General features: G+C 45.4%; 1 protein-coding gene and 1 long non-coding RNA gene across 7 annotated transcripts in view; both read left to right on the forward strand.

Annotated features, from left to right (window-relative positions):
- The window catches only part of KCND3 (potassium voltage-gated channel subfamily D member 3), a 131267-nt gene that overhangs the window by 89735 nt on the left and 16431 nt on the right, over positions 1–25101 (forward strand). For all 6 annotated transcript variants that reach the window (XM_027695264.1, XM_027695261.1, XM_027695260.1 and 3 more), the window contains one exon: positions 10813–10975. In XM_027695264.1, the coding sequence (XP_027551065.1) occupies positions 10813–10975 (163 nt within the window). The remainder of the gene's footprint in view (positions 1–10812; positions 10976–25101) is intronic.
- On the forward strand, positions 19155–23098 carry LOC113973316. Its single transcript, XR_003536188.1, has 3 exons — positions 19155–19421; positions 20861–21007; positions 22728–23098. It is a non-coding gene; the product is annotated as an uncharacterized LOC113973316 (long non-coding RNA).

Raw genomic sequence — 25101 nt, forward strand, 5'->3', positions numbered from 1 at the left:
GAAGTCTAATTGCTCAATGCACTGACTGCCCTCTCCAGCCCGTGTGTTTTCCAAAAAGGTTCCTTTTACAGACAACTTGGAGATGCTCAAAAAAAAAATTGATCCTATGAGCAGATAATCGTGGAAGGTTTTCGCTCTGAGTAATATGAGGATTCTTCTTGAATTAATAATGAATGAAGTAATTTAAAGGGCCTTTAGTGTATGCAGCCAGAAATAAATAATGCCTTAATCTGGGACATTTTATTTTCCATTAAAACAAACACTTTTTAAAAAGTGGGTATTACTGAGAAGAGCAGCACTCAGTGGCTCCCATGCCAGATGCCTGTATCAGATGAGACTCAAATGGACAATAATACTCAGGACTCCTTCCTAATATTCCCTGAGTATTCTTCGCATTTAATGGCTGTAGAAAACATGAAGGTTAAAAGTATTACTTTGGGTCACAACGAGAAATTCAAGATGAAGAACTCACTCAGCTGCAGAGCTGCTGTTTCATGGAATCCCAGAATGGTTTGGGTCAGAAGGGACCTTAAAGATCATCCAGTTCCACCCCCTGCCATGGGCAAGGACACCTTCCACTAGCCCAGGTTGCTCCAAGCCCTGTCCAACCTGGCCTTGGACACTTCCAGGGATGGGGCAGCCACAGCTTCTCTGGGCAACCTGTGCCAGGGTCTCCCCACCCTCACAGGGAAGAATTTCTTCCTAATATCTAATCTAAATTTACTCTCTGTCTGTTTGAAGCCAATTCCCTTGTGCTGTCACTCCAGGCTCCTGTAAACACTCTCTCTCCATCTTTCTTGTAGCTCCTTCAGGTACTGAAAGGCCACCATTAGGTCACCCCAAAGCCTTCTCTTCTCCAGGCTGCACAATCCCAATTGTCCAGCCTTTCCTCCCAGCAGAGCTGCTCCATCCCTCTCATCATCCTCTGCCTCCTCTGGACCTGCTCCAGCAGCTCCACATCCTTCCTATGCTGGGACCCAGAGCTGGAGGCAGCTCTGCAAGGGGGTCTCACCTGAGAGGGGCAGAACCCCCTAATTTTCACTTTCACTGGCCTTATTTCACTTGGTGGGTGCTCTGTGTTGGATAAAATACATCTCTGCTTGCTTTCAGACAAATTAGGATGACTGACATGCTGGTAAAATGATAACAAAGCTAAATCATAAATTAATTACTAACTGTGTGCACAGTGACTTCTTCAGGCGCGTTATCGCCACGAGCTGTTAGGGAAGACACCCCTGAGCATCAGAGCTCACACCACAGACCTGCCCTCACTTAAATGAAATAAAACAGATAAATAACCACCAAGATCAGCCCATGGAGCCTCATCACAACTTGTGGCACAGCTCTGCTTTAAGGGCCAAAGAGGAGCCCTGGGGCGTGACTGCCCTGTGCCACCACAAGGGCTAATTCTTATAAATGCATTTGAGTCTTAGTGCCCACATCAGAATTTAAATTAAATTAAATATTGACCTAGAATAACTTGCTGTCAGGTTCGGGGTGAAAAGCTTTCATTACCAAGGAAACAGGAGTCCTTGAAAATAATATCCCACTTTCACCTTTACAGGGGAAAAAAAGCCCATGATATGGAAAGACACAGCCAGGGTGGGCTTTGTCAGCAAAGAGAGAGAGAACCAAATAGATTTTTCTTTTTTGCTCATGTATGACAAAAAATCCCTTATTATTATGGTAAAGTAGTGAGATTTTTCTCAAGGGATAACAGTGAGTTGAAGGACTGAACAGTAACTTGTTGGGAACATTTATGCGTTTTTTAATTGTGCTGACAATAAATTCCCTCGGAGACCCCCAGATCCCCACACTGCCATCAGCAGAACTCTGGCAATCAGCAGTTTAGAATAAGGGGAAAAAAACCAACTTTCCTCATTCAGGGAACCAAGGACCTTTACAATTTGCAAAATTTGAGTGTCTAGAGATGTCCAAGGCCAGCCTGGAGGGGGCTTGGAGCAACCTGGGCTAGTGGAAGGTGTCCCTGGGGTGGGATGAGATGGGCTTTAAAGTCCCTTCCAACACAATAAAATCTGATTCTAAGTGTAGGAAATGGGTTCTGCCTTCTTTTTTTTTGTTCTGCATTGTCCTACAACACACACAGACTTCCAGCATATGATCAGAATTGCTGGAGGGGCTGAGCTGCATCAACAAGTAGCAGCTGCTCTTCACTTGAATTTTCCAGTGCGGAGAACTTCGGAATGGAATAAGATGTCCACCCCCACACTGGTCCTGGAGTCCACTGAAATGTTTCCTCTTCACAGTCATCTTCTGGTCAGAAAAATCACAGCCCAAACACCAAAAATGTTAAGTCTTCTGAACAAAGTTAAAATCACAAGTAACTGTCAATTGGAAAAAAAAAACCCTGACTAACTAAAACTGCTGTTCAGTTCAGCAGGGTGACCAAAACAAACAAAAAAATCTTAAAAAGCTTTTTCTGATCCATCTGTCACAGCCAAAACTGAGATCTGAGGATCAAAAACTCAGATGACATGAAGCAAAAAAACCCGAGATTACTTTTTGCTAGATATCTCAGCTTTGCAAGAACTAAAAGGAACAGAGCTTCCTCTGAAAAGCTGAATGAATAAACATCAGGAATAAAAGGTGTGGAAGTTAAGACTGGAGGTATTTTCTCCAAAGTGAAATTCAGCTTTTCTTATGTTGATTCTACATTGAACTAAATTCCACTTTTTCTCTGAAAACTCTTAAATCAACAGTTTAAATATTCCTCTTTTTTTTCTCATTAAAAAATAGTCAATGCTTTAACAAGTAGTCATGGAAAAACCTGAGCTCTCATAAAAAAAAAAGACATCATCTCTTTTCCTTTAGTGAGATGTGTATGACATAGTAAACTGCTATTTCTGGTTCTGTTGAGCAGCAAATTTCCCTGCACGCCATTCCTGAGTTATTCAAACCAATGGGATGATCCAGATTTGAGTTCCTGCTTTTGTTACCTGCTACAGTGACAGTGATGGCTGAGGATCAAGGCAGATGGTCAACATCTACCATTAAGGGAGAGCAAACAGGACATCTCTGACATTATCTCTGGAAATGCATTTGCTGGCAGGGCTGAAATGCCAGCAATTCTCCATTCAGAGCAGTGTAATTTCCAGCAGTTGTCTGAGGGGAAAGGGGGAGGAATAATGACAGTGCATCAGCTTGGCTTTGCCAAATGCAAGGAATAAACAGTCACCTTGGTAGCACTTCAAAAGCATCTTTGAATAAGCACGTTATCATTTCCCAGCGAGCAGGAATTAGGTTTGTGCTGTTAATCAAGAGCTGGAAGGAGGAGTGAACTGGGACCACTGTGTGAACTGGTACAGGTTCCTCATTTGCTTTGAATAATTCCTGTCAGCTACAAGGAAGAGAGCCTCTAGCAGCTGGCACACATTTGAAAATGATGGAGAGCAAAAGAAATCAGTGCCTGAAAGGCCCAGATCTGCTGCGAGTCACACTTTGCAGAGGCGACGGAATGACAGACCCTGAGTCAGGGCTTTGACAGCGGCAGCGTGGAAGGGATGATTAGTGGGAGAGGTATTAATAGAGGATGTGCAGAGAGGCTCCCATCAGCACTCCTGGGGCTGAAGCAGAAGATAAAGTTGCTTATGTTGCCACGAAGAAAACCAGCCCCATCCTGCCATGGCTCCAGCCCAGCCTGCAGGACTCTGGGAATCGACCACCTCACACCAGAAGAGTGCCCAGATCTCCTTGCAGGAAGGAGGACACTCATGATCCCACCCTAATCCCTTTTGCCAAGGTCTCTAATAATACTTCTTCCCCTGCTCTGTTTAATGAATGGTAATAGGGAAGACTTGATTAGAAGCCTTTCATCATTATAGGACTAGGGGCTTTAGCTTTCTGACCTACTTTCCTTGCCAATGAAATTCCATTTTTAGCTCCAACTCAAGGTCTGAATGTTACCCAAATTCAGACCATCTGTTTTAACTGCCTACAGGCTGAGAAGTTTATCCAAGCCAGGAAGAATAAATGGAACCAGGGTGTTCATATATTAAGTATTCTCCACCCTCTGTGTATTAAATAACCTACTCGGTTTATTCCCAAGTCTACATAAACATTCCCATTTCTTTGGGCAGTACCTGCTGTTGCTGTAAGGAATATTTATGCTACCAGTTGCTTTCAGAGACCTTCAGCTGGGTCACCTTTTCTGTTCAAGCTACAGCTGACTCCAAGTCCATCTTATCCCTTGATTTGGTGAGGGTTGGTACAGGTTGTCCAGTTCAGATGTGGGAAAGCCACCAGGGAATAATCTGCCTCTCTTCCTAATTAGAGAAGCAACAGAACCTGCATCTCCTCAGAGGAGGGCAATTTTAGATACATCTCTCAGTCCTTTTATTACACAGTACTCAGTAAGAAATATGAATTTATAAATCAGGACAAAATCAAAAAGGCAACTTTACCTGGAAAATCCCTACTAAGTAACAGCTGACCAGAGCTTTACATAAAATCAAAATGAATCCACGTACTGAAGATAAGCTGCTGCTGCTAAAAGCTGATCTCCATCTCCAGCCCTCATCCCTCACAGCTTGGCTGATGGGTGGAATTTCAGCTGAATATCTAGAGCATCCACGAAAAACATTCCCAAATAAAACATGCCAGGGAAAAAAGAAAACAGTGGCGTAAAACCGAGTCAGATGTGGCCGAAGTTGAATACCCAGCTGGGGAGCTGCCCAGCTCAAAACAAGGTAGAAAATAAGTATATTTGATGTAAAAGAATCCTAGCATGAAATAGGCTCTGTGCTTCCCCAGCCACAGCTGATTTGCTGTTCGAGCCTGTCGTTTGACAGCCTGTTTATAGATTCTCCTGCTTCAAAGCCATCAGGGCTCTGTTTACAGCTCAACTCTTTGAGGAGGCACCACGAGCCTCCTCAGGCTTCCAGCAGCACGTCCTGCTCCTTCCAGGATGGTCTGGTTTGAAAAGCTGACATTACCATCCCACCCCATCCTCGTGGATTACAGAGTCCAGGCTGCAAAACTCTTCCAAGAAACTTCTATAATTTAAAAAATTCGAGCCAACCTTCACTAATTAATCCTCACAGCACTTGTCCAGGACAGCTCTGGAAACATCTTGATCTCTTATGGAAATGGAAAAAAAAAATCAGATAAAGAGTGGATCTGTCTTTCCTGAGGCCATGACAAGGTTTGGTTTCAGGCTCCAGGAGTGCTTCTCTGCCACCTTCAATCCATCAGGTGGGATCACTGGCCCAGCAGCTCCAAAGTCCTTCTCTCACCTCCCCAGTGCCCAGGGATTTATTACATCACAGCTGAATGTTTCCATGGCTCTGCTGAAAAAGGCAACAGCATCTTTGCATACTTGGAGGAATGAAGAGGTGACAGGATTAGGGGATTTGGATTAGATATTAGGGAGAAATCCTTCCCTGGGAGAGTGGGGAGGCCCTGGCACAGGTTGCCCAGAGAAGCTGTGGCTGCCCCATCCCTGGAAGTGTCCAAGGCCAGGTTGGATGGGGCTTGGAGCAACCTGGGCTAGTGGAAAGTGTCCCTGCCCATGGCATGGGGTGGAATGAGATGATCTTTAAGGTCCCTTCCAACCAAAAACATTCTGGGATTCTACAAAACCCAACCAGACTTCCCTGGAAATGTTCAAGGTCAGGTTGGACAGAGCTCTGAGCAACCTGATCTAGTTGAAAATGTCCCCACTCTTCACAGGAGTTTGGACTAGATGGCCTTTAAAAGGTCCCTTCCAACCCAAACTACTCAATGATTCCATGGACAGAACAGCAGGTAAACAGCAATTCCCTGTGCTCCAGAGGGCTGTGGGTTTTGAGTGCTAATTCCAGGCAGATGAAACAGGTAATGTGGCAGAGAAATGATGAATTAAACCCTAAACAAAAGACCTAACTACCCCCAGCCCTCTTAGCAGAGCTGTTAATTCCCTGCTCATTTGTCATGTGCAAAAGGAATGAGTAATGCTTGGGTTGGTTTCCTTTGGATCATTACAAGTGACACGATCATTATTTCACTGGGGGTTCAAAGCAGCATTAACAAGATTACATTGGACTTGTACCTATGAAATGGAGGGACAGGAGCTCCTCTGAGCTGTCAAATACAACACACACAGGCTGCCAGTGCAACTGAAATGTTCTTGATGAATTTTAGCCATTTTCTCCTCTCCTTTGTGCAAATCCCAACATTGCCTAGTGATTTACTTAGAGTATAAAAAAGGATCTCTTGCACCTGGAAAGCTACATGCTAATTCCATGCTTTATTCCAGCCCTTTCATGCAAAAGGCTTTCAAAATCATGGTCTATTGTAAAGTACATAATGTTATTATTCTGTCCTTATTGTCCTAAAAGCAGACACTTACAGGCTGGAGTGAAATCTTCTTTTGACTCTGCCGTGCTGGGCAAAAGGTTAGGGAGATAAAGCAGCTCTCCCAGAGCTGTTGATGCCAGGATGAGGCAAAAATACTAAATCAGGGGAAGGAGCATTGTTTCTGTTTCCAGAACCATCAGATATTTCAGCTTTCAGAGGCTCTGGGTGTGAAAATCACACGGTTTTGCACTACCAGGCTTGGTGGCCCTTGAGCAGTTAAATGTGGAAATCAGGAAAAGCACCATCCTGGGGTGTGGATGCACAACTGGGGTGTGTCCTGAGTCCTTGGGGTGGCTCTGTGACCCAAACCAAGTCACCTGGGGGCACCTGGATGTGCTGAGCTCTGTGGGGGCCTCACCTGCAGAGCAGGGAGGGGTGTTGAATAATGTCCAAAAACAGGTTACTGGTAGAGAAGGAAGGTGTTGTCCCCTCCACTCTGCTCTGGTGAGATCTCACCTGCAGTGCTGCCTCCAGCTCTGTTGGACCCCCAACACCAGAAAGATGTGGAGCTCTTGGAAGGAGTACAAAGACCAAGCCCATGGATCCAGGCTGAGGGAGTTGGGGATGTTCACCTGGAGAAGGGAAGGCTCCAGGGAGAGCTGAGAGCCCCTTCCAGGGCCTAAAAGGGCTCCAGAAGAGCTGGAAAGGGACTTGGGACAAGGGATGGAGGGACAGGACACGAGAGAATGGCTTCAAACTGCCAGAGGGTAGGGATAGATGGGATATTGGGAAGAAATTCCTCCCTGTGAGGGTGGGGAGGTCCTGGCACAAGTTGCCCAGAGAAGCTGTGGCTGCTCCATCCCTGGGAGTGTCCAAGGCCGGGTTGGATGGGGCTTGGAGCAACCTGGGCTAGTGGAAGGTGTCCCTGCCCATGGCAGGGGGTGGGTTGAGATGATTTTTAAGGTCCCTTCCAACCCAAACCATTCTAGAATTCTACACAGGCTCAGCAATTTTCAGTGGCACTGTTGCCTCCAGTGAAACCCAGGGAGACACCAGCAGACAAATGGTCCTTTATGACCCAGAAGCCCCTTCCCAGCTCTGCCTTCCCCAGGCAGAAAAGATGGTACTAAAAGGCTGCTGGGAAAGAGCATCTTGCCCCCAGAGCTGTCATTGCCATTCCACCTTCCCATGGCCCTGCAGTGTGGGATATTCCAGCTGTTTTCCTACAATTCCCTATTTCTAGGGCTGTGAACGTTGCACAGAGACACAGGATCACCAGAGATGCTGCGAGAGGCTATTTTTAGAGTGAGTCATTTGATGAGCTGTTCAGCACCTTATTTATTGCTGTCTCCAGCTGGGGACCTGAGCAACGTCCAGACACCTCTGTGGCTAAAACCAGGACTTGGAAAGAGTGACCTCTATTTGATAACACCTTCTCTGCTGACAGAGAGACAAACAACAGCACATTATGTTGTCAAGACTAATAGCTGCTAATTAGGGCGAGTGACATATGACCCCTTTTTATATCCAAAGAACGTAGAAGTCAGACTACAAATTAAAAAAAAAACAAACAAGTTAAAATTCTGCAGTCAGTGTTTTGCAGTCAGAAGAGTGACCAATTTTTAATTAATTTAATTTAATTTAAATTTTTTAAATTAAATTTAATGTTTAATTTAATTTAAAATTTAATTTTAAATTTTTAATTTAAAAAATTAAAAGTAATTTTTTTTTTTTTTTTGAATGCAAAACTCCCCCCCAGTGCTGTCTGGCAGCAGGTGCATCTCACCTGGCACAGCCAGAGAGCAGAGCAATGAATCCTAAAATGGTTCAGGTTCAAAGGGACCTTTAAGATCATCTCATTCCACTCCCTGCCATGGGCAAGGAACCTTCCACTTCCATTGAATTCAGCAACTGAAAACCAGCTGGATCTGTTGCCACCTAACTGGATTCCTGGCAAAATAAGCAGAGAGTGTGTTTTTCTCTAGGCATGTTCCACATCTGAGCTGATGCTCAGCTCCAGTTGATGCTCTGGACCCTCAACCTGTCCCAGGGAATGAGCCTGGAGCCACATGCAGGCTGTGTTTATCCCAGATTTCCGTACAACTGCTCTGCATTATTAATATTTGTGATGCACCAGCACTAAGGAGTCACCACTGGGTATATTCAGAATATGGGGCAGCTCCTACTCTGAAGAACCAACACCTACTTAACCAACCAGGCAAAGAATAAGTAATTAATTGCCCTTTCTTAAGTGGGGAACCAAGGTAGAGCAAGTTGAAATGATTTACTAGAGGTCATATTAAAAGCATACTGAATTTGCAGCCTCCTGTTGTTTTCTTGCAGGCTCAAACATCCTGTTTAGACCCCCTGAATGTTAATCAGTACCCAACTCTTCTATCTTCTTGCTGCTCTAATGAGATTATTGATGAATTACTTAAAAATGCACTTTTCTGTAGAAGTTTTTTAGATGACAAGTTGCCTTTTTACTAAACAAATTAATGGGAAAGTTGAGTCCTCTCGTTCCAGTCTGGGGAAAAGAAGTTTTGAGGTTTGAAATGCCTAATTAGTGCTAACTGAAATCCAGTAGCTGAGTTTATTTGGCACTGTACCTGTTATAAATATGCCATGGGACCATTAGTACCTTATGGTGCCATCAGGACAGAAATAGTCACTCCAGCAATTAATATTGCAGGAGCTGTGTGTCTGTCAATAGGGGAGCAGAACAATTGCAACTTTATAGGTTCATTCCAGACCCTGCCAAAGTCAAAAGGAGGCCTCTCATCAAGTGCAAAGAGATCTGGATCGAGCTCCAGCTGGGTTTTAGTGTGATATTCCCAAACATCTGGTCTGGCATTTCCACCTCAGGTCAGCCAACCCATCCCAAGGGCCTGACGTGCCATTCCAGCCCTGAGGGGAGAATCCAGCAGAGTCCTCTCCATGGGGGACTCTGTGGTGGATCCACGAGTCAGAGTGACAAGGTTTAGGTCTTGTTTCTGTGCAGTCTGCTCCAGGCAGAGCCAAGTTCCTCATTCCAGTCTCCCTCATGATAGTTTTACAAATGAACTTCTCCATCTCCCCAGCAAAACCCTCCCTTGCTCCAGGAGTTTGATCTTTGATGGTGTTTGAAAGCACCTTCTGTGAAGCCCCAAGTAATGAGGTAACTCTCAGTCTGCATGGAAGAACAAAACTCCACAAGACAGACTGTGAGCCAGACACTTATTATTGCACTTCCTCCAAATGCACAGAAGGGCTTTCTCTCCGTGCTCTGGGTCACTGAGATCATGTTTGAGGCACATGATTAATTTGCAGCCTTATTGTGTTAAGGGCTGGCAGGAGAAAAGTAGGATTTTGGTTTTTTAGACCAGTGTTAAATGAGGTAGAAGACCTTGCCACTTAGCAAAGAGCTTCGAAACTATCTTTGCATAAAGCAGAAGCTCAAAAGTTAATAGACATGAAGAGCAATTATCGATTTGAGGCATTCTGAGGGTTTTAACGTGGGTGAAGGTGGAGAAGGATTGTGCTTGGGATAAATAAGCCTTAGCTAATGAAGCCTGAAGTATTTAACATGTAATGACTTCTGCTTTTATTCAGACCCTCAGACCAACAAGTTCTTGGATGGGGGCGAGAAGTTCAGCTGACAAAAAAGGTACTTTGAAATATTTGTTTTTCCTCTTGGATGTCAATTATTCTCAGCTCAACTCTGGTCCCCATCAAAGCTCTTTGCTGGTCATATGCTGACATCAAAGGTAAAAAAAATAAAGCCTCAGCTGTAAAAAAAGCATTTTGCTTTTCAATATTTGCTGCATCAAACACTAGAGCATCTCAGAGAAGACCACAGAAATTCCAAACAACAAATAGGGGCTTCTCCAGATTTCCATTTTCAGGTTTTCTCCAGAGCTGAGGGTCTCCAACCCCCTGAGCATCTCTCTGTGGCCCCCTCTGGACCTGCTCCAGCAGGTCCAGGTCCCTGTTCTGTAATTCAAATTACAATTGAAGATTGTTGGGTCAAACCCATTGCAGAGGTTTTTCTGAACATTTTTCAGCTGATCTCGTGTCCCTGAGAATTCACCTTTCACTGAGCACAGACCCCGGAATTTCTGACTGTGCAGATGGCCAGGACACTGCTGGGCTTTGAAATGGAAGTGTAAATCAGTCTTCATTTGCACCTGGATACAAGGGAATGAAAATATATGACAGAGTTTAAAGTTTGCCAGAGCTCATCTGCGTGGAAAGGTGGGCACAGAACGGGCGAGGACAGGAATTCAAATACTCAGCAGCTGCCTGAACCAGCAACAAAAGTGCTTTTCTTTAGTTTAGCTCAATTCCCAGTTGAAGTGTGGTTGTCAGTGGTCGTTTCAGGGTGACAGCCCCACAAATTGTCCCTTGCATGGTGGATTTCTAAGCTTTTAGTATCCGACGTGGACACACCGTTTGCTGCGCGCTCAGAAAAAACCTGAGAAGGCTTTTTTTGTCTGAAGGAGGGGTTTCCCTTTTTTTTGTTTTTTTTTTTCCCCTTAGTTATGGTGACATGGTGCCCAAGACAATCGCTGGGAAGATCTTTGGCTCCATTTGCTCCCTGAGTGGGGTGTTGGTCATTGCTCTGCCCGTTCCAGTCATTGTTTCCAACTTCAGCCGGATTTACCACCAGAACCAGCGAGCTGACAAGAGGAGAGCACAGAAGGTAAGTCATCTCTTGGCAAGCTCAGCTCCTGGGGGGGTCACTACGGGCTGGGGAGACACCAGGGATGGTTCTGAGCACTCCAAGCACCCATGCACGCACACCCACACCTGTTGAATCCAAAAAATCAGCCCAAAACACTGCTCAGAGACATTTTTTTTTATCTTTAAGCAGCAAGGTATTTGTTTATTCAAGGTTGGGAGCAAGCCAGATCATGCTGGACAAACTTGCTCGACTTGCAAGTGCAAAACTAAGCCATTTTATACACTTTAGACACATGGTTACATCATTTATTATACATATTAATAAGTAGGCTGGTCTCTGGGTGGAGTCTTTCCAGACATGCACAGTCTTCCACTGTGGGGGTCTTCTCCTCAAGCCTTCATCCCTCTGGTGGTCACCATGGATGTCTTCCTCAATTTGACCTCTTCAATTAGGTGACCTGAATTCTTCAAGCTTGCAAAATCCTGACTCTGGGCCTTCTAGATCTTATTCAAACATCTAGTTTTACCTAATTTATTCCTGTGTGTGTACTACTCCTATTCTTTCTATAATAAGGCCTTTGGTCCAGTGAGCAGAACAGAACATGATATTAACCAGTGCTCCTGAAATGTTTTTCTAGCAAAACAGGTATTGGGTGTTCTTAACTGGTCAAGATATCTCAGTAAACTCTTTTAGGCCTGGCTCCTGTTTCACTGTACAGACACAACCTCATTTTCTGCAGAAGCTGAACTGGTGTATTTTCAGCATCACAAGCACCAGGGCTCTTATTGCTCACCTTTCCTACACCCCTGTCTGAAAATAATATATATATGTACACAGAAAGTCTTAAATCATCACCAGGAGCTGTTTATCCTTCTGGCTGCTTCGTTCCTCTTGTCTCTCCGTGGTTTTGAAAACACCCATCCAGCAACATGCAAACATGCACTTATCAGCACACACACCCCTCAAAACTGTAGCTGTGACACTGAGAGGACACAAAAGCCCCTGGAAATGTGAGGGGATTACTGAATATTCCAAAATCTGAACAGTTTTGAACCAGTGAAAGCTTCCTGAGTCGCTTAGAGATTTATTATATCTCCCTTTCAATCTGCTAAATTACGCCAAAACCAGAATCAGGTTTTTTACAACAACTGCAAACTAAAGGCCTGAGGTTCTTTTGCTCCCCATGGGATGCTGTCTGCCAGAAATCCACGACTCAGGGGATCTGATGGGGAATAGTAGTAGAAAAATGTGCTATTTCTGCTCCAGGCGAGCATCTGGGCCGTGCCTACTTCTCGCATCTCAGGGAGTTGACAGCAGAGAGCTGAGATACAAGACCTACAAAACCACACAATTTGGCAGTCAAAACACAACAGGAGAGGAGCAGAGAGACAAAAGGATCGTGCAGGAATCACTTGCAGCCTCTGCAAGTCACTGCTGGGTTTGACACGTCCCTGCCCGAGGTCTGACACTGCTCATGTGAAACAGGGGAGGTGTCCTTGAGGGAGAGCTGCTGTTTGCATCAGTCATACAGCATAATATAGATTAAAAAAAATATAAAGATATCATTGTGAAAGTCCACTCTGCACCACATGCTGTTCCATCAGCAGCTGGACAGTGGGAGACCAGGACGGATCATTATGTTCATTTAATGAACTGAAGTGATTTGCAGAGTGAGCTCCCTGATGTGAGGCTGCACCCAGGCAGAAGGAATTGGGATTTAACCTGCAGCAGGAACAGGGGAGGTGTCAAAACATGGGAAGCACTCAGGCAGGGTTTGAGGGGACACTGTGCAATAGCCCATTGCAAGAAATGAAGATTGAGAGAAAGCTCTTCTACTGAATCAGCACAAACACAGACAGAACCTTCTCTGCAGCCCAGATTTGTGCATGACCACAGATCACAACCAAAGAAGCTCCAGAACTCACTCCAGCCCTGTGCTTTTGCATCTCTCCAGGCAGCAAACCAAGGTTTCTCCTCCTGATTAACCTTTTCCTTTATTCATTGGACTTGGTGACAGGGAAAAGCACTGGCACCTTTGATGCCAATGTGATTGATTGCAGCCTTTATGAGGTTTGCTGTATTGACACACACAGTGTATAATTTCCCCCCATTTGAATTTCTAATTCCCTCCGATATTGGTTGGATTTCTCGGCTAAGAAAGTTTTCTCAAGTCAGAAGTGTGAGTAATTTTCACATGATCATCACTGCATGAATACTAAAGAGAAGGAAAGAGAGAAGCACATTAATGACAGTCCCTCTGGAGATGGTCAGGATGTACACAGGGGTGTCAAGGATCTGCTTGGACAGCAGACTTGCTCCAGCATCACCCCCCAGTGAATCCCATCCTCAGAAACATCCCCTGGCCCCATCCAATTAAAATATAAATAATTTTGCATGGCTTTTTCAAGCAGGTTGGAAAAAGCTCTTTGCACTCTCAGCCCTTGAACATGAAGAATCCACCAGCAGAAGCTCCTTATAGACAGAATTTAGAAGACACAGCTCTGAAACAACACAGATGTTCAGTTAGCACTCTAGAAACCTAGTAAATTCTTTTTCTTGTTTAATTGAAGAGTAGTTTGTTGAGTGTGTATTAGGACAATTGCTTTAGAATTTCTATTTAATTTAAGAATCATAACTCTTCTAATGTCTTTGTCTCTTGACTGCTGAGAAGGCACTGGTCTAGCAGGAACAGGTATTTAAATAGCACAAATAAAGGACTGGGAGGTGGCTGTTACTCATCAGCATCTATTCTTCAACTAACTGAGGAGAAATGTTCCTTAAAAAGGAAAAAAAAAGTAAAAAAAAAGAACCCAAAACCAAACTACCAGTGATTTAATCACTTTAAATTATTCTTTGCCAAACCTGGGCTGCAAGACAATTAATTACAAGGAGATCTGGCAATCTTAATTTATTGTGCCATGTCAACAAATTCTGTCCTCTGGCATGCAGCAAGGACCAGGTCAGCCTGAATGGAGGATGAATTGATCATTTCTGACAAGGTTCATTTTGGTAAAATTGTTGTAGTTTTTTTTCCCCCCTCCAAAGACATTATTTTCCCCCCTCCTTTTTTGACTGAAGTGCTAAGAATAGCCCTCCCTGACTTTGAAACGATGCTGTTCTTCACTGAATGTCACAGCCTTGGGTTTTGAAAGAGAATGTGACACTTCAAGGCTTGACAATAGAGTGATTTTGTAATTCAGATGATGCTGGAGCCTCTCTCCCTGTGTTCAGTTTACAGCAGAGATGCAAAGGAGAGGGAGGCAAAGATCTGGTGCTGGTTCGGGGGTTACACCTCCCACACCCACTTCTCAACCCTGGCAAGAGAAAGCAGAGGCAGCTGCTGACAGCTGCTGGAATGCTGCTCCTTTAGCAGTGGAAAAAGGAGAACAGTTCATTATTTAGAAGTTGGAGACTGTGTCAATACAGTCCCAAGTTATTCCCACCAGAGCAGGGCTGGAAGACACAACAGTGGGCTTTGAGCTCAGTGCAGCAAAGATCCCAGAGGGGCAGGTTGTTCTCCCAAGGTTTACAGGAATGCTGTAGATCCCTGGACTCAGCCACTGCTCAAAATCCTGCAAGGATGGTTCTTCCTGAGCAAACTCTACAGGCTGACAGGCAAATTTATTCCCACGTCTTTTAGTGGAGAACCAATGTTAAAATTAAAGGCACCATCTTAGCAAGAACAGTAAAAAAAAATAAAAAAACAAAAAGGAAAGGAAGAAAAGACAGAAGAAAAAATGAGACCTCTTAGTGACAATACTTCCAGAAAGGTGTTTTTCAAAGTGTTATAGGAGCCTTTGTTGGCCCTTAATCTCCCAGGTCCAATGATAGTTCTCTTTGTCCAGCTTTAAAATCACCAAGTCGGGTCCCTCAGCTGGAAAGATTGTGCTCAGGGCAAAATTAGTTTGTTCTGGGAGGGGTTTTTTGTTCCCAAAATGATGCTTCAGAAAAAGACAACTAGAGATCCCTTCGATATCTCCTCAAATTGCTCCCAACTAATTCCAGCAGCACAATCCCCTCAGAGCCAATGTCCTGTCCTGTGGGGAAAGAGGAGCTGACAATAAACTCTACAGGAGTTCTCAGAAATGTGAGTTTGCTGAGGTGACCCAATGGTTGGCATATAGTCACGTGCACTGGGGGCTTCTCAGGAAGAAAAAGTGGTAAGGCAGAAAAAAAAATGCTATAACAAAGGTAATAAAGAACTCATAGAATGCCAGAAGGGTTTGGGTTGGAAGGGACCTTAAAGATCATCTCATCCCACCCTCTGCTATGGGCAGGGACACCTTCCACTAGCCCAGGTTGCTCCAAGCCCTGTCCAACCTGGCCTTGGACACTCCCAGGGATGGGGCAACCTGTGCCAGGGCCTCTCCACCCTCACAGGGAAAAATTTCTTCCCAATATCCAATCTAAAAGTGCTCCTTCAGTTTGAATCCATCCCCCTTGTCCTGTCACTCCAGTTCCTGATGAAAGGTCTTTCAGCCCCAACTCCCTCACATGTGAACACATGTGCAGATGAAGACACCAAGCCCTCAAAAGCACATTTAAAGCAGTTTTGGACAGGCTTAGAAAGCACACAGAGGTAGAGGGGCTGCTGAAGAGTTTGGAAGTAGCAAAACCAGCCTAAAGCAAATGGTCTCTAGACCAGCCCCCCGAGGGCTAAAATTTAACTGAGTTGTTCTAGATCTCAGTTTGGGGAAAAACAAATCTTTAGAGGGGGCCCCTTACAAAATGAGGTAGGAACAACAGGAGGAGAAATGTAATTGCTCAGATGCTGTGGGGGGAAAAAAAAGAAAAAGAAAAAAAAGAAAAAAACCTGTTTGAAGTGCATTTATCCTTTAATGGTTAGATTTGCTAAATGAGCCGAGATCCTGGAATGGCTGATAATCTCAGGAGGATTGGCATTGGTTTTAGTGGTGCATTTCACAGGGGCTAAACTGGATCTGTCTGCAAATATAAAACTTCAGTAATCACAGTGCTTGGTTTCAAGCCTGCAGTAAATATGCTTTTGACGACCGCAGCCTCTTAGTCTGTGCAATTCATTTCATTTATTATCTGCTGGCCTTTGACTCCCTGAGAACAAGCAGTGCACTGCAAAAGCCTCGAGACACGCTTCTCATTTCATCCTCCAGGTTGTAAAGTTCCCAGGAAAGAGCCAAACACGGATTTAGGCAAGGACTACGTGGGGCAAAATGGTTTTGTAGAGCTGCTCTCGCACAGAACTGTAATATCAGACTGAAAAGTGTCTCACAGCCTATCAAAGGGCAGCTGGGATGGATTAGGTGAAGCAGAGAAGTGGACACGTTGTCTGGTGGGTGAATCAAAGCATTCAGTCACTGAGCAGAGGAGAGGGAAAAGCTGCATCCTTTCAGATGAGGAAGTAGATGGAGGAAGGTTGTTCCAGACAACGAGAGCTCCTCGTGAGATGGTTGCACACAGGCAGCTCTGACTGTGCAGCCTGAGGAAGAGGTAACTATGGAGATGCTTAAAAGGGGCCTGAGCCAAAAGGAAGGAAGAGTAAAGGACACAAATGTGTGATTGTTCCCTGTTAGAAACAGGCAGTTGCAGAGCAGGAGGCACGGCGAGCAGGGCTGGAGGAGCAGAGGGCACGGAGAGGGGAGCTGGTGATGAGGAGAACGCTGAACACTGGGTTTGTGTCATCCCTGCACCCAGGAGAAAGGCATCCCACACACCTGCCAATAACCAGGCCATTAGAATAATTGATTTGCTCCCGAGCAGGGGAGTCAGCTTTGAAACGTTCTGTTTTCCAGCTGACACCCTAAATTTTGGAGGTGGGTTTAGCGAACTTCAGAGCGTGGAGAACAGAACGGCCAGAAAAAGCGACTGGAGCAGAGCTGTGAGCTGTTTAAGGAGAGCTCACAACAGAACATGACTCAGTCCCCAGCAGGGGATGGGGTTGGGAACTTAAGGAGAGGGAGAAACAATAAGGTTAAAACTGGAGCTGGCTGACATTTAAAAAACATGGGTTTTTTTCAACCACAACGAATCTGTGTGGAATATGTTTTTGTTGTTGTTGATATTTAACAGGCTTTGACGGGGGGAAAAAAAACTCTTTTATTATTTTTTTTGAAGTTATTTCATTTTTGCTGGGGTAGGTACCTCTTTCTCTTCCTCCTCTGTTTGCTGTTTGTCACATCCTTTAGTAGAGTTCAAGGGGGGGGGAAGAAAAAAAACACCAAAGAAACAAATAAGCCAACCAGGAATCCTGCCTCTCTTCTTTCATATCATCGAGGAAAGCAAAATGACATTTTCCATCAGTTCAGCTAGTTCAAATTCCCTGAGCCCCAAATTGCATAAGACAAGAAGAGATCTCCTCTGAAAGGAAGGGCTCGAATCCCTGAGCTACAGCTTATAGGTTCAGCCTCCAAAGCCATCCCATACATCCAAATATTAAAGCCTGTTGTCAATAGTGGCCCAGTGCCCAGCTGAAATTGCTTCCACACACGTCCAGAAGCTGCTCTACATTTATTTCATGCCTTGAGGCCCTTTCACATCACGTCTCCATCATAACCAGACAACAGCTTACAACGTACAAGGACCCAACCAATCCATCCCCGGGGTCTGTCCTTGGTCACCTCAGCATGAGGGTGTCTCGCTCCTCAGCCTTTGGAAGCCCAGGTTGCTGTGGCAGCCTCTGTCCAGATGGCTCCATTATGTAGCACAGTTGGTAGGATTTGTTATGGATAATGTTGCCCACTCCATCCCAGATGTCTGAATAAATGCAGGCTGAAATCGCCTCGTCAAGGAGACCTGGATGCAAAACATTCGGCCAAAAAAGGTTGGGAAGCCCCATCCTGCTCTTTGGAATTGGCTTCTGGTGAGCAGGTTCTTTGCTGTTACCTTTAGTACCTAGTTAATATTTTACCACCCTGCCTAAATAACCAGAATTGAGTGGGCTGGGCACAGTTTAGCCCCCAGCAGCTCCCAAGCTCCACAATGAACACAGCTCACACCCCTGCACCGACTGCAGCACGTGGTGATGTCTGGATTAATGGGTGTGGATACATCCACTGGGTCAGGAAAAAAAACATCACTGAAGTGGGTGGAAATGGTAGTAGAGCTTATTGTGGTTACTAATTTGCATCATGGCAGCGATAAGCAAGTGCAGGATGGCACTCGTGGCTGGCACAGGCGGTGCTGGGATGGCAGCACGGGGGTCTCTGATCACCTCTCAGGTCCATGGGAACACTCTGCGGGCAACCAGCACATCCCCAAGGGCCACTGCAGCCCTTCCCTGCTCACACACTGCCACGTCTCACACAGCCCACCTCGAGGAGCCCTGAGAATCTCATTCCTCTGCTCCTCCCACTCCACCCAGCAGCAGTGGCCTGCAAAGTCTGACTCAGAACGAGCCTCTGTAGTTTGAAGGTCGTGAATATCCCATCAAACAGTAACTGCTGGTGACTTCTACATCACATCAGGCTTTAAACCAGCACGAGGCAGGTGCTCTCCAGGCACGAGCCCTCCTCTTTCATCTCCTTATTACACCCTATTTAGTCAAACTCTGACACCATGGCAGCGTCGCCCTTCCATGCTTCCCTCTGTGACTCCTTTATTCATGCCTAAAACTGGGATAAATCCACTTCCTTCCCTGGCTCAGTGGATTCTCGCAGAGGCCATAAAGTGAAACCATCTTATGGCCATAACAATCACACCCAGGGTTTTTAATTTGTCCATCAGAGCTTTCTGTGCTCGCAGCTCTCGCTCCCTCACCACCCAAGGCAGCAGAAGTGACAGCATGAGCTCTCCTGACCAGCCACAGAGAGCAGGAAACGCTGTCAGATGATGGTTAACGAGCAGGCAAGGGAATCCAGAGCGTGCATAAAACTCACACAGATAACACCCCCCAAAAAACATCTACGCGGGGAAATCACAGCCTTGCCCGCGAGCACCGCGCAGGAAGGGGAGGCAGCTCAATCCACGAATTGTTCAGTAGGAAACGGTCCCTCGTTTCTCCTCTGCCTCGGCACAGCAGAACCCGTGTTCACGATGCGAACCGAGGTAATTCCAGCCGCCCGTTCCCCGCAGCCGTTCAGCCCGAGCTCCCGCGGACACGGAGCGATGCCGGGCGCTGTCCGCGGCTCGTCCCTGTCACACGCGGGCGAGCATCGGCCCCGCCAGCGCTTAAGTCAGGACAATTAGGAGCCGTTCCAGCAGGGCAGCGATGCTGGAACGCACAGACCAGGGCCAGAGCAGCGTGTAGCCATCAGCGTGTAGCCATGACGACTCCGCGGCTCTTGTGACGAGCCGGGAGCGCTCCAGCGGCCGGGACGGATCCAGGCGAGGCTTCTCTCCCGCCGCATCTGCCAGCCCCGGCACACGGCCAGCGTGTTGTGGCTGTCAGCGCAAGGACGGCAGCCCAGACACACGTTTTCCCCGCAGTCTTCACTCAAACACGACCACGGGAAGGGTTTGGGATGGATTTCCCCCACATACAATGCAAGAGGTTTGTCCCCAGACACCCCAAGAGCAAGAGGGACAAGCGGGAGCGGCTTCTGTAAAAAAGGAATTGCTTCACAACTTCGTTGGCGAGTGATGAGTTCTGAGTGATTTTGTTTGCCAGCAAGAGACACTTTTCTCGATTAATTCTCAATTAATGCTGAAAACTTGCAGCACAGAGAAGAGGGATGGAGCACAGAACCCCCTTTACTCCTGTCAGTGGGTACCTGCCCCACAGAGGTGACACACACTGACACCAAGTGCTGGAGCGTGTCCAGGGAAGGGAATGGAGCTAGGGAAGGGGCTGGAGCACCAGGAGCAGCTCAGGGAGCTGGGGGGGCTCAGCCTGGAGAAAAGGAGGCTCAGGAGGACCTTCTGGCTCTGCAACTCCCTGACAGGAGGGGGGAGCCGGGAGGGGCTCAGACTCTGCTCCCAGGGAACAAGGGACAGGAGGAGAGGAAACAGCCTCAAGCTGTGCTGGGGAGGGTCAGGTTGGACACCAGGAGGAATTTCTGCCTGGGAAGGGTGGTCAGGCCTTGGAAGAGGCTGCCCAGGGAGGTGGTGGAGTCCCCATCCCTGGAGGTGTCCAAGGAAGGCCTGGCCGTGGCCCTCAGTGCTCTGGGCTGGGGGACAAGGTGGGGACGGTCACAGGTTGAACTCGATGACCTGGGAGGTCTTTCCCAACCTAAAGGATTCTGTAACCGCCAGGGAGCAGAACAACATCCCCACCATCATCTCTTCCCCTGGGGCTTCATTCCGTGGGGGAGAACAAAGAACACAAATTTTACAGACTTGCTTATTTTTTCTCCCATTTCAAGGCTTTGTGGTCACTGCCCCCATCCCACCCCCCAGGTTTTCACCACCTCCTTGGGCAGGTGTGAGCAGCACTATGTGAGCAGTTCCCTTCCTCTTCTGCAGCTAACACAGGCCTCCACATCATTAATTAGGTTCATCTATCAGGCCCAGTGAGTTGGCATGTGACACCAGATCAAATTCTCTTAATTTCTCCATCCCCTGAATACTTTATAGCCATTAATTAGGGGTGTGAGCTGTGTGAAAGATGTTACAAGAGCGAGATCTGGAAACATAGATAAAAAAAGACAGACAGATAAATCACAGGCAGACAGATGCTCATCACACTCAGCTTCCAGTGAAACACAGAACCTTATTTTAAATTAATAGAGAGCAGCAACATCTCTATTAATGTGGCAGAAAAACATGAGGGTCTTCTCTTGATACTTTTATTAAGTGATACATTTCTAGACAAATCCTGACACACCCTGATTTAAACCCCATAGCAACTCTATCTATACCAGATTATTCCCACTACAGCTGGGCACCTCTTTAACCACCTGGAGTGATTTTGACCCAAGCTCTAAAATCTGTTAGAGCACTAAAAATATTTTTTAAAAGCCTATGTAGGGATTTCTTTCATCATTATTTCAGGAAGGGGAAAAGAAGGGAAGAGAGCTGGCTTTGTCAGTCAGCTGGACTGGTAGCGTGGGAACTTCAGCACAGAGGAAGCTTTGAATTCCAGCCAAGATGCAGCAACTGTGTAAAACATAATTCCATCAAGGAAAAACTGTCCCTAAGGTCAGTTCTTATAGAGATCAAGGTCTGACTGTAACCCATATTAGGTGGATGAATACATAGATAACTTGAAAAAGGTATTAAAAATAAGCGGGGCATCTTCAGAGGATAAAAATATGAAATGGCCTCCAAAAAAGCCTACTATTTAAATGTCAAGGAAAGGGATAAAGTGGGAATTGTCAAGCTTTATAAAAAAAAAAAAGTGAAGTTTATGTTGTTCTTCCCTGGAAAATGCAGAAAACACCAGAAAGGGGATGGTCTGTGTGAAAAGAAAATGACAGTACAATGGCAACTGAGTAAAACTGGCAATGAATAAACAGAGGCTGGAAATCAGAAGTTTTCTAAACAGAAGAATACATTTCTAAAATAAATGCCCTGTAGGAGTAAGAGCTTCACTAAGTTTGAGCCAGAGCTTGTAAATCTCAGGATGAAAATGTACAAAAAGAAGTTAACAATAGGAAGGGACCAGTCCTGGTGCTCCAGGGCCTTCCTGCATTTCTCTGTGAATTTTGCATATTACGATAATTTTAAAATTCTCTGTTTAATCAGCCAGGATATCTGTGACTGGTAGAGAAGCCCAGATCCATTAAACTTCATATTCTGTGCATTGTTCTATAAATAGGTTGAACATCATGTTCTTCAGTGTTGGAAAAGATTAAACGATAAAGTTCATTTGAAATGATGTTCTGTTGCTTTAATGGTGCCAAGGGTAAGGTAGGATTAAAAGGAGAGATACAGAGGAGGAGAGGGGAATCTTTCATCTCTGGAAAGTAATGAAGAGGCCCAAAATAAGATCAAGGTCTGACTGTAAGTGGTTCTATCAAATTATATAGGAATATAATGAGTTCTACACTATCTAATTTCCATATGCAGCTCTATAACGTCTCCCCCAAAGCAGAAGTGACAGAATATTTAAACTCACCTCAAAAGCTGTTTAATGTAAAGATTGGAGAGGAAGGAAATTTTAAATGTGCATACTTTTATTTCTTAGGGGGGGGAAAAAAAGGTTAAAAGGAGAAAAAAAAAAGTAGTTTCAGAGCATGTAACAGTGCTGTGCCTCCACTGCCTGCCCATTACCACAGCCAGATGGACCATGGCAAGCAGAATAACAACTAGTTCTTATTATATGGACCATTTGCTTTTTAAACAGCCATGATTCCACTCAGCACTCAAACACGTGTAATAACCCCCAGCCCTGATTTCCCTCTCCAACCTGCTCTGTCAGAGATGGCAAAGCAGCTTCTCGGTGTCAGGAGCAGGACAGATGATCAGTGGTGCCTCATTATACTGAGGAAAGCACTCCACGGGCAGTAGATCCATTTAATGTCTTCTCCACTCCATTATTTTTTAAAAATGAAGGGTTTTCCACATTCTGCTCGGCAAGGAAGGGCTCCCACAATAGGCTGGGGAGCTGAGCTGGTTCCCACCAGGTGAAGGGTCCGTCCAACCCCTTCCTAAGTCACATTTGTGCACCGAGTTCCCACTCAGAAACACAAACTGAAGCCCCTGTTGAATTTCTTTCTGAGTTTTATGCTATAATTAGTCGAAGGTACCACAGACAAGATCATTTTAGGGAGGTGAGAACACAACTACAAGAAGATCCTTTTTTGTCATTCCATACTCCAAGCCCTGGTGTTAAGCCTGCACAAACTCCTGTTTAACTCTACAATCTGCTTGTTGCCCTTTCCACATCCTAAAATCAACCGCGTTTCTTTCCATCTAGAATTAAAGCCCAAACCCCAAAGTAGCAACAGATGCAGAAAAAGGCGAGACTTGCTGTGATGTTTCACCTTGAGAATAAAAATCAGATATTCACTTGATTACCTCTGAGAGCAGTTTCATTTCAGCCTTAAAAGGACCGGCGGTGCACCCAAACTGCAGCAGCCACCAATAGGTCTATTCAAATTCAAACTACTAATTGTTTAGGAATTAGCATGTGAAACACCGTTAATTATCTTGTGTGGCTGCGTTTTCTGCCAGGAATCCTCTTAGCGTGGTTTGAGCTGATAAATGTAGAAGGGATGTGGATGGAGCACCTCCAACACCGGGAAAGGCTGAGGGAGCTGGGACTGTTTAGATTAAAAAAGAGAAAGCTCAGAGGGATCTTATTGATGTGTAGAAATATGTTCAGGTATATAAATATATACCTGAATATATATTAAAAATATATATATACAACAATGTTTATATACAATATGTATTTATTCAGGTACTCAGGTTTCCATCTTTGGAGATCCTCAAAAGCCACCTGGACACAGGTCTGGGCAACTGGGTGTAGGTGGCCCTGTTTGAGAAGGAAAGTTGGACCAGATGACCTAGGATATGACTTCCAGAGGTCCCTTCCAACCTCAACCATCCTGTGAAAGTTAATTTTAATAACAGCTCCAGTCCCAAGACAGAGAAGTGGGTACAGGACCTGTGCACATATCACTGACACACAGGTACTGCAGTCACTCCTCACTCAAGCACTGAGGGTCTGGAAAGCTGAAGATGTCTGGCAAATATGAAATTATGTCACAGGCCTGTAGCTTAATAGTTTATTAGACCACATAAATCAAGAGTGAACGTTATCTCCATAAGAAGTAGATGAAAATCATTAATAAATAATAATTAGCTGTTTCCTGAGCCTGCCATCTGGTAAGCAGTTTTCCCAGCCAGCAGCTCCTGCTCTTTGCACTTCTCCCAAAAGATGGAAGATGAACTCAGGCTATTTTTTCCTCCTCTACCAGTCCCCTTGGGAAGTGCAGATACCCAGGATGCTGAAATCCTCCCCACTGCACCTCAGCTCTCCACCTGTACAGGCCTTCACTGCTATCCCAAGCCTCCAGCTTCCCAAAAAACAGTAAAACCCCAGAAGTTATTGAGCCCTGCCTTCCCTCCTGCCCTCAGAAACACGTGGGCTCCAAGATAACCAAATTAATCATTCTAACCTGTAAGTGGCTGTCATTAGTATTATTATTTTCATCATATAAATTATCTTCCAGATTAGGTCATATGCATTTTGAGATCCTGTGGTTTCCTAGCAACTCCTCTCCCCACTCTCCATGCAGACACAGTGTGCTGCTTTCTTTTCCTTTTTTAGACTCTCTGTGCAGGGGTTATATTCAGCAACAGTGATCTCAGGCCTGGCCCTGATGACCTTTAGTCTGTCACATCTTGGGGGATAAGATGCAAAATGCACCTATTCCCCCCCAGTTCCCTCAAAAAAAAAAATGACATTTGCAGCACAAAGCCAGAAAACCACAGTCCTCCAGTTGTCCATCTCTGTCCTCAGATCAGGAGCACTGAGCTCTGCAGGGCAGGGAGGACAAAAAACATACCCACAGGTGGCAAAAACAGGCAGAATTTGGAGGATCTTAAAACCCTTTTTCACTGTCAGGCTTGATCGAAGTACCACATCCCACATAAACAGACAACAGGTACCTAAATACACAAAGCTTGTGGCACTTGAGTGAGATGCTTCCCAAATAATTCCCATTTAACACAGACTTTCACCTAAAAACCTGAACTGTTGTTTCAGAGTAGTTTCTAGTCCAATGCAGGAAACTGTCTGGAGGGCCAAACCAATTTTAGGCACCCATTTTAATTAACTTCTCTAGCTGAGTTAATCAAGATATCTCCCAAATTTAATCACGATGGGGACGCGGAGCTGGGCGATGTGTGACGATCCCAGACAATCCTTTGTGTGAGGAGAATGGGATTAACTTCTGTCCTGCCCCACTGACATTTTTTAAAATAACAACGTCTGTTCTAAACTACAAAAGCTGTGGGGCTTAATTATTTAGATAGCTGGTGGCCCTGTTTCAAAAAGAAAAAGAGAACAGACCTCAGAAATGAACCAGCTTCAGTCCACATGGAGTACAGCTATTAATATTTGATCCCCTGCTAGCCTGGAGGCAAAGGGAATAATGTTCATTACAACAGCCTGAGACTGAATCCACTTGAACAATTGACTGAACTGGAGGTGAGGAGGAAGCCTTTCCTGCTACAGGTGAGCTGAGCTGGGGTACTCTGGCAATTCCTCCAGCAAGGGAGCTGATGTTTGGTCAAGCACAGAAAAAAAAGGGAATATTCAGGGGCGGCCCTCAGAGCCTCCC

Source organism: Neopelma chrysocephalum, unplaced genomic scaffold (assembly GCF_003984885.1).
Source record: "Neopelma chrysocephalum unplaced genomic scaffold, ASM398488v2 Primary Assembly neopelma1_100, whole genome shotgun sequence".
NCBI lineage: Eukaryota > Metazoa > Chordata > Aves > Passeriformes > Pipridae > Neopelma > Neopelma chrysocephalum.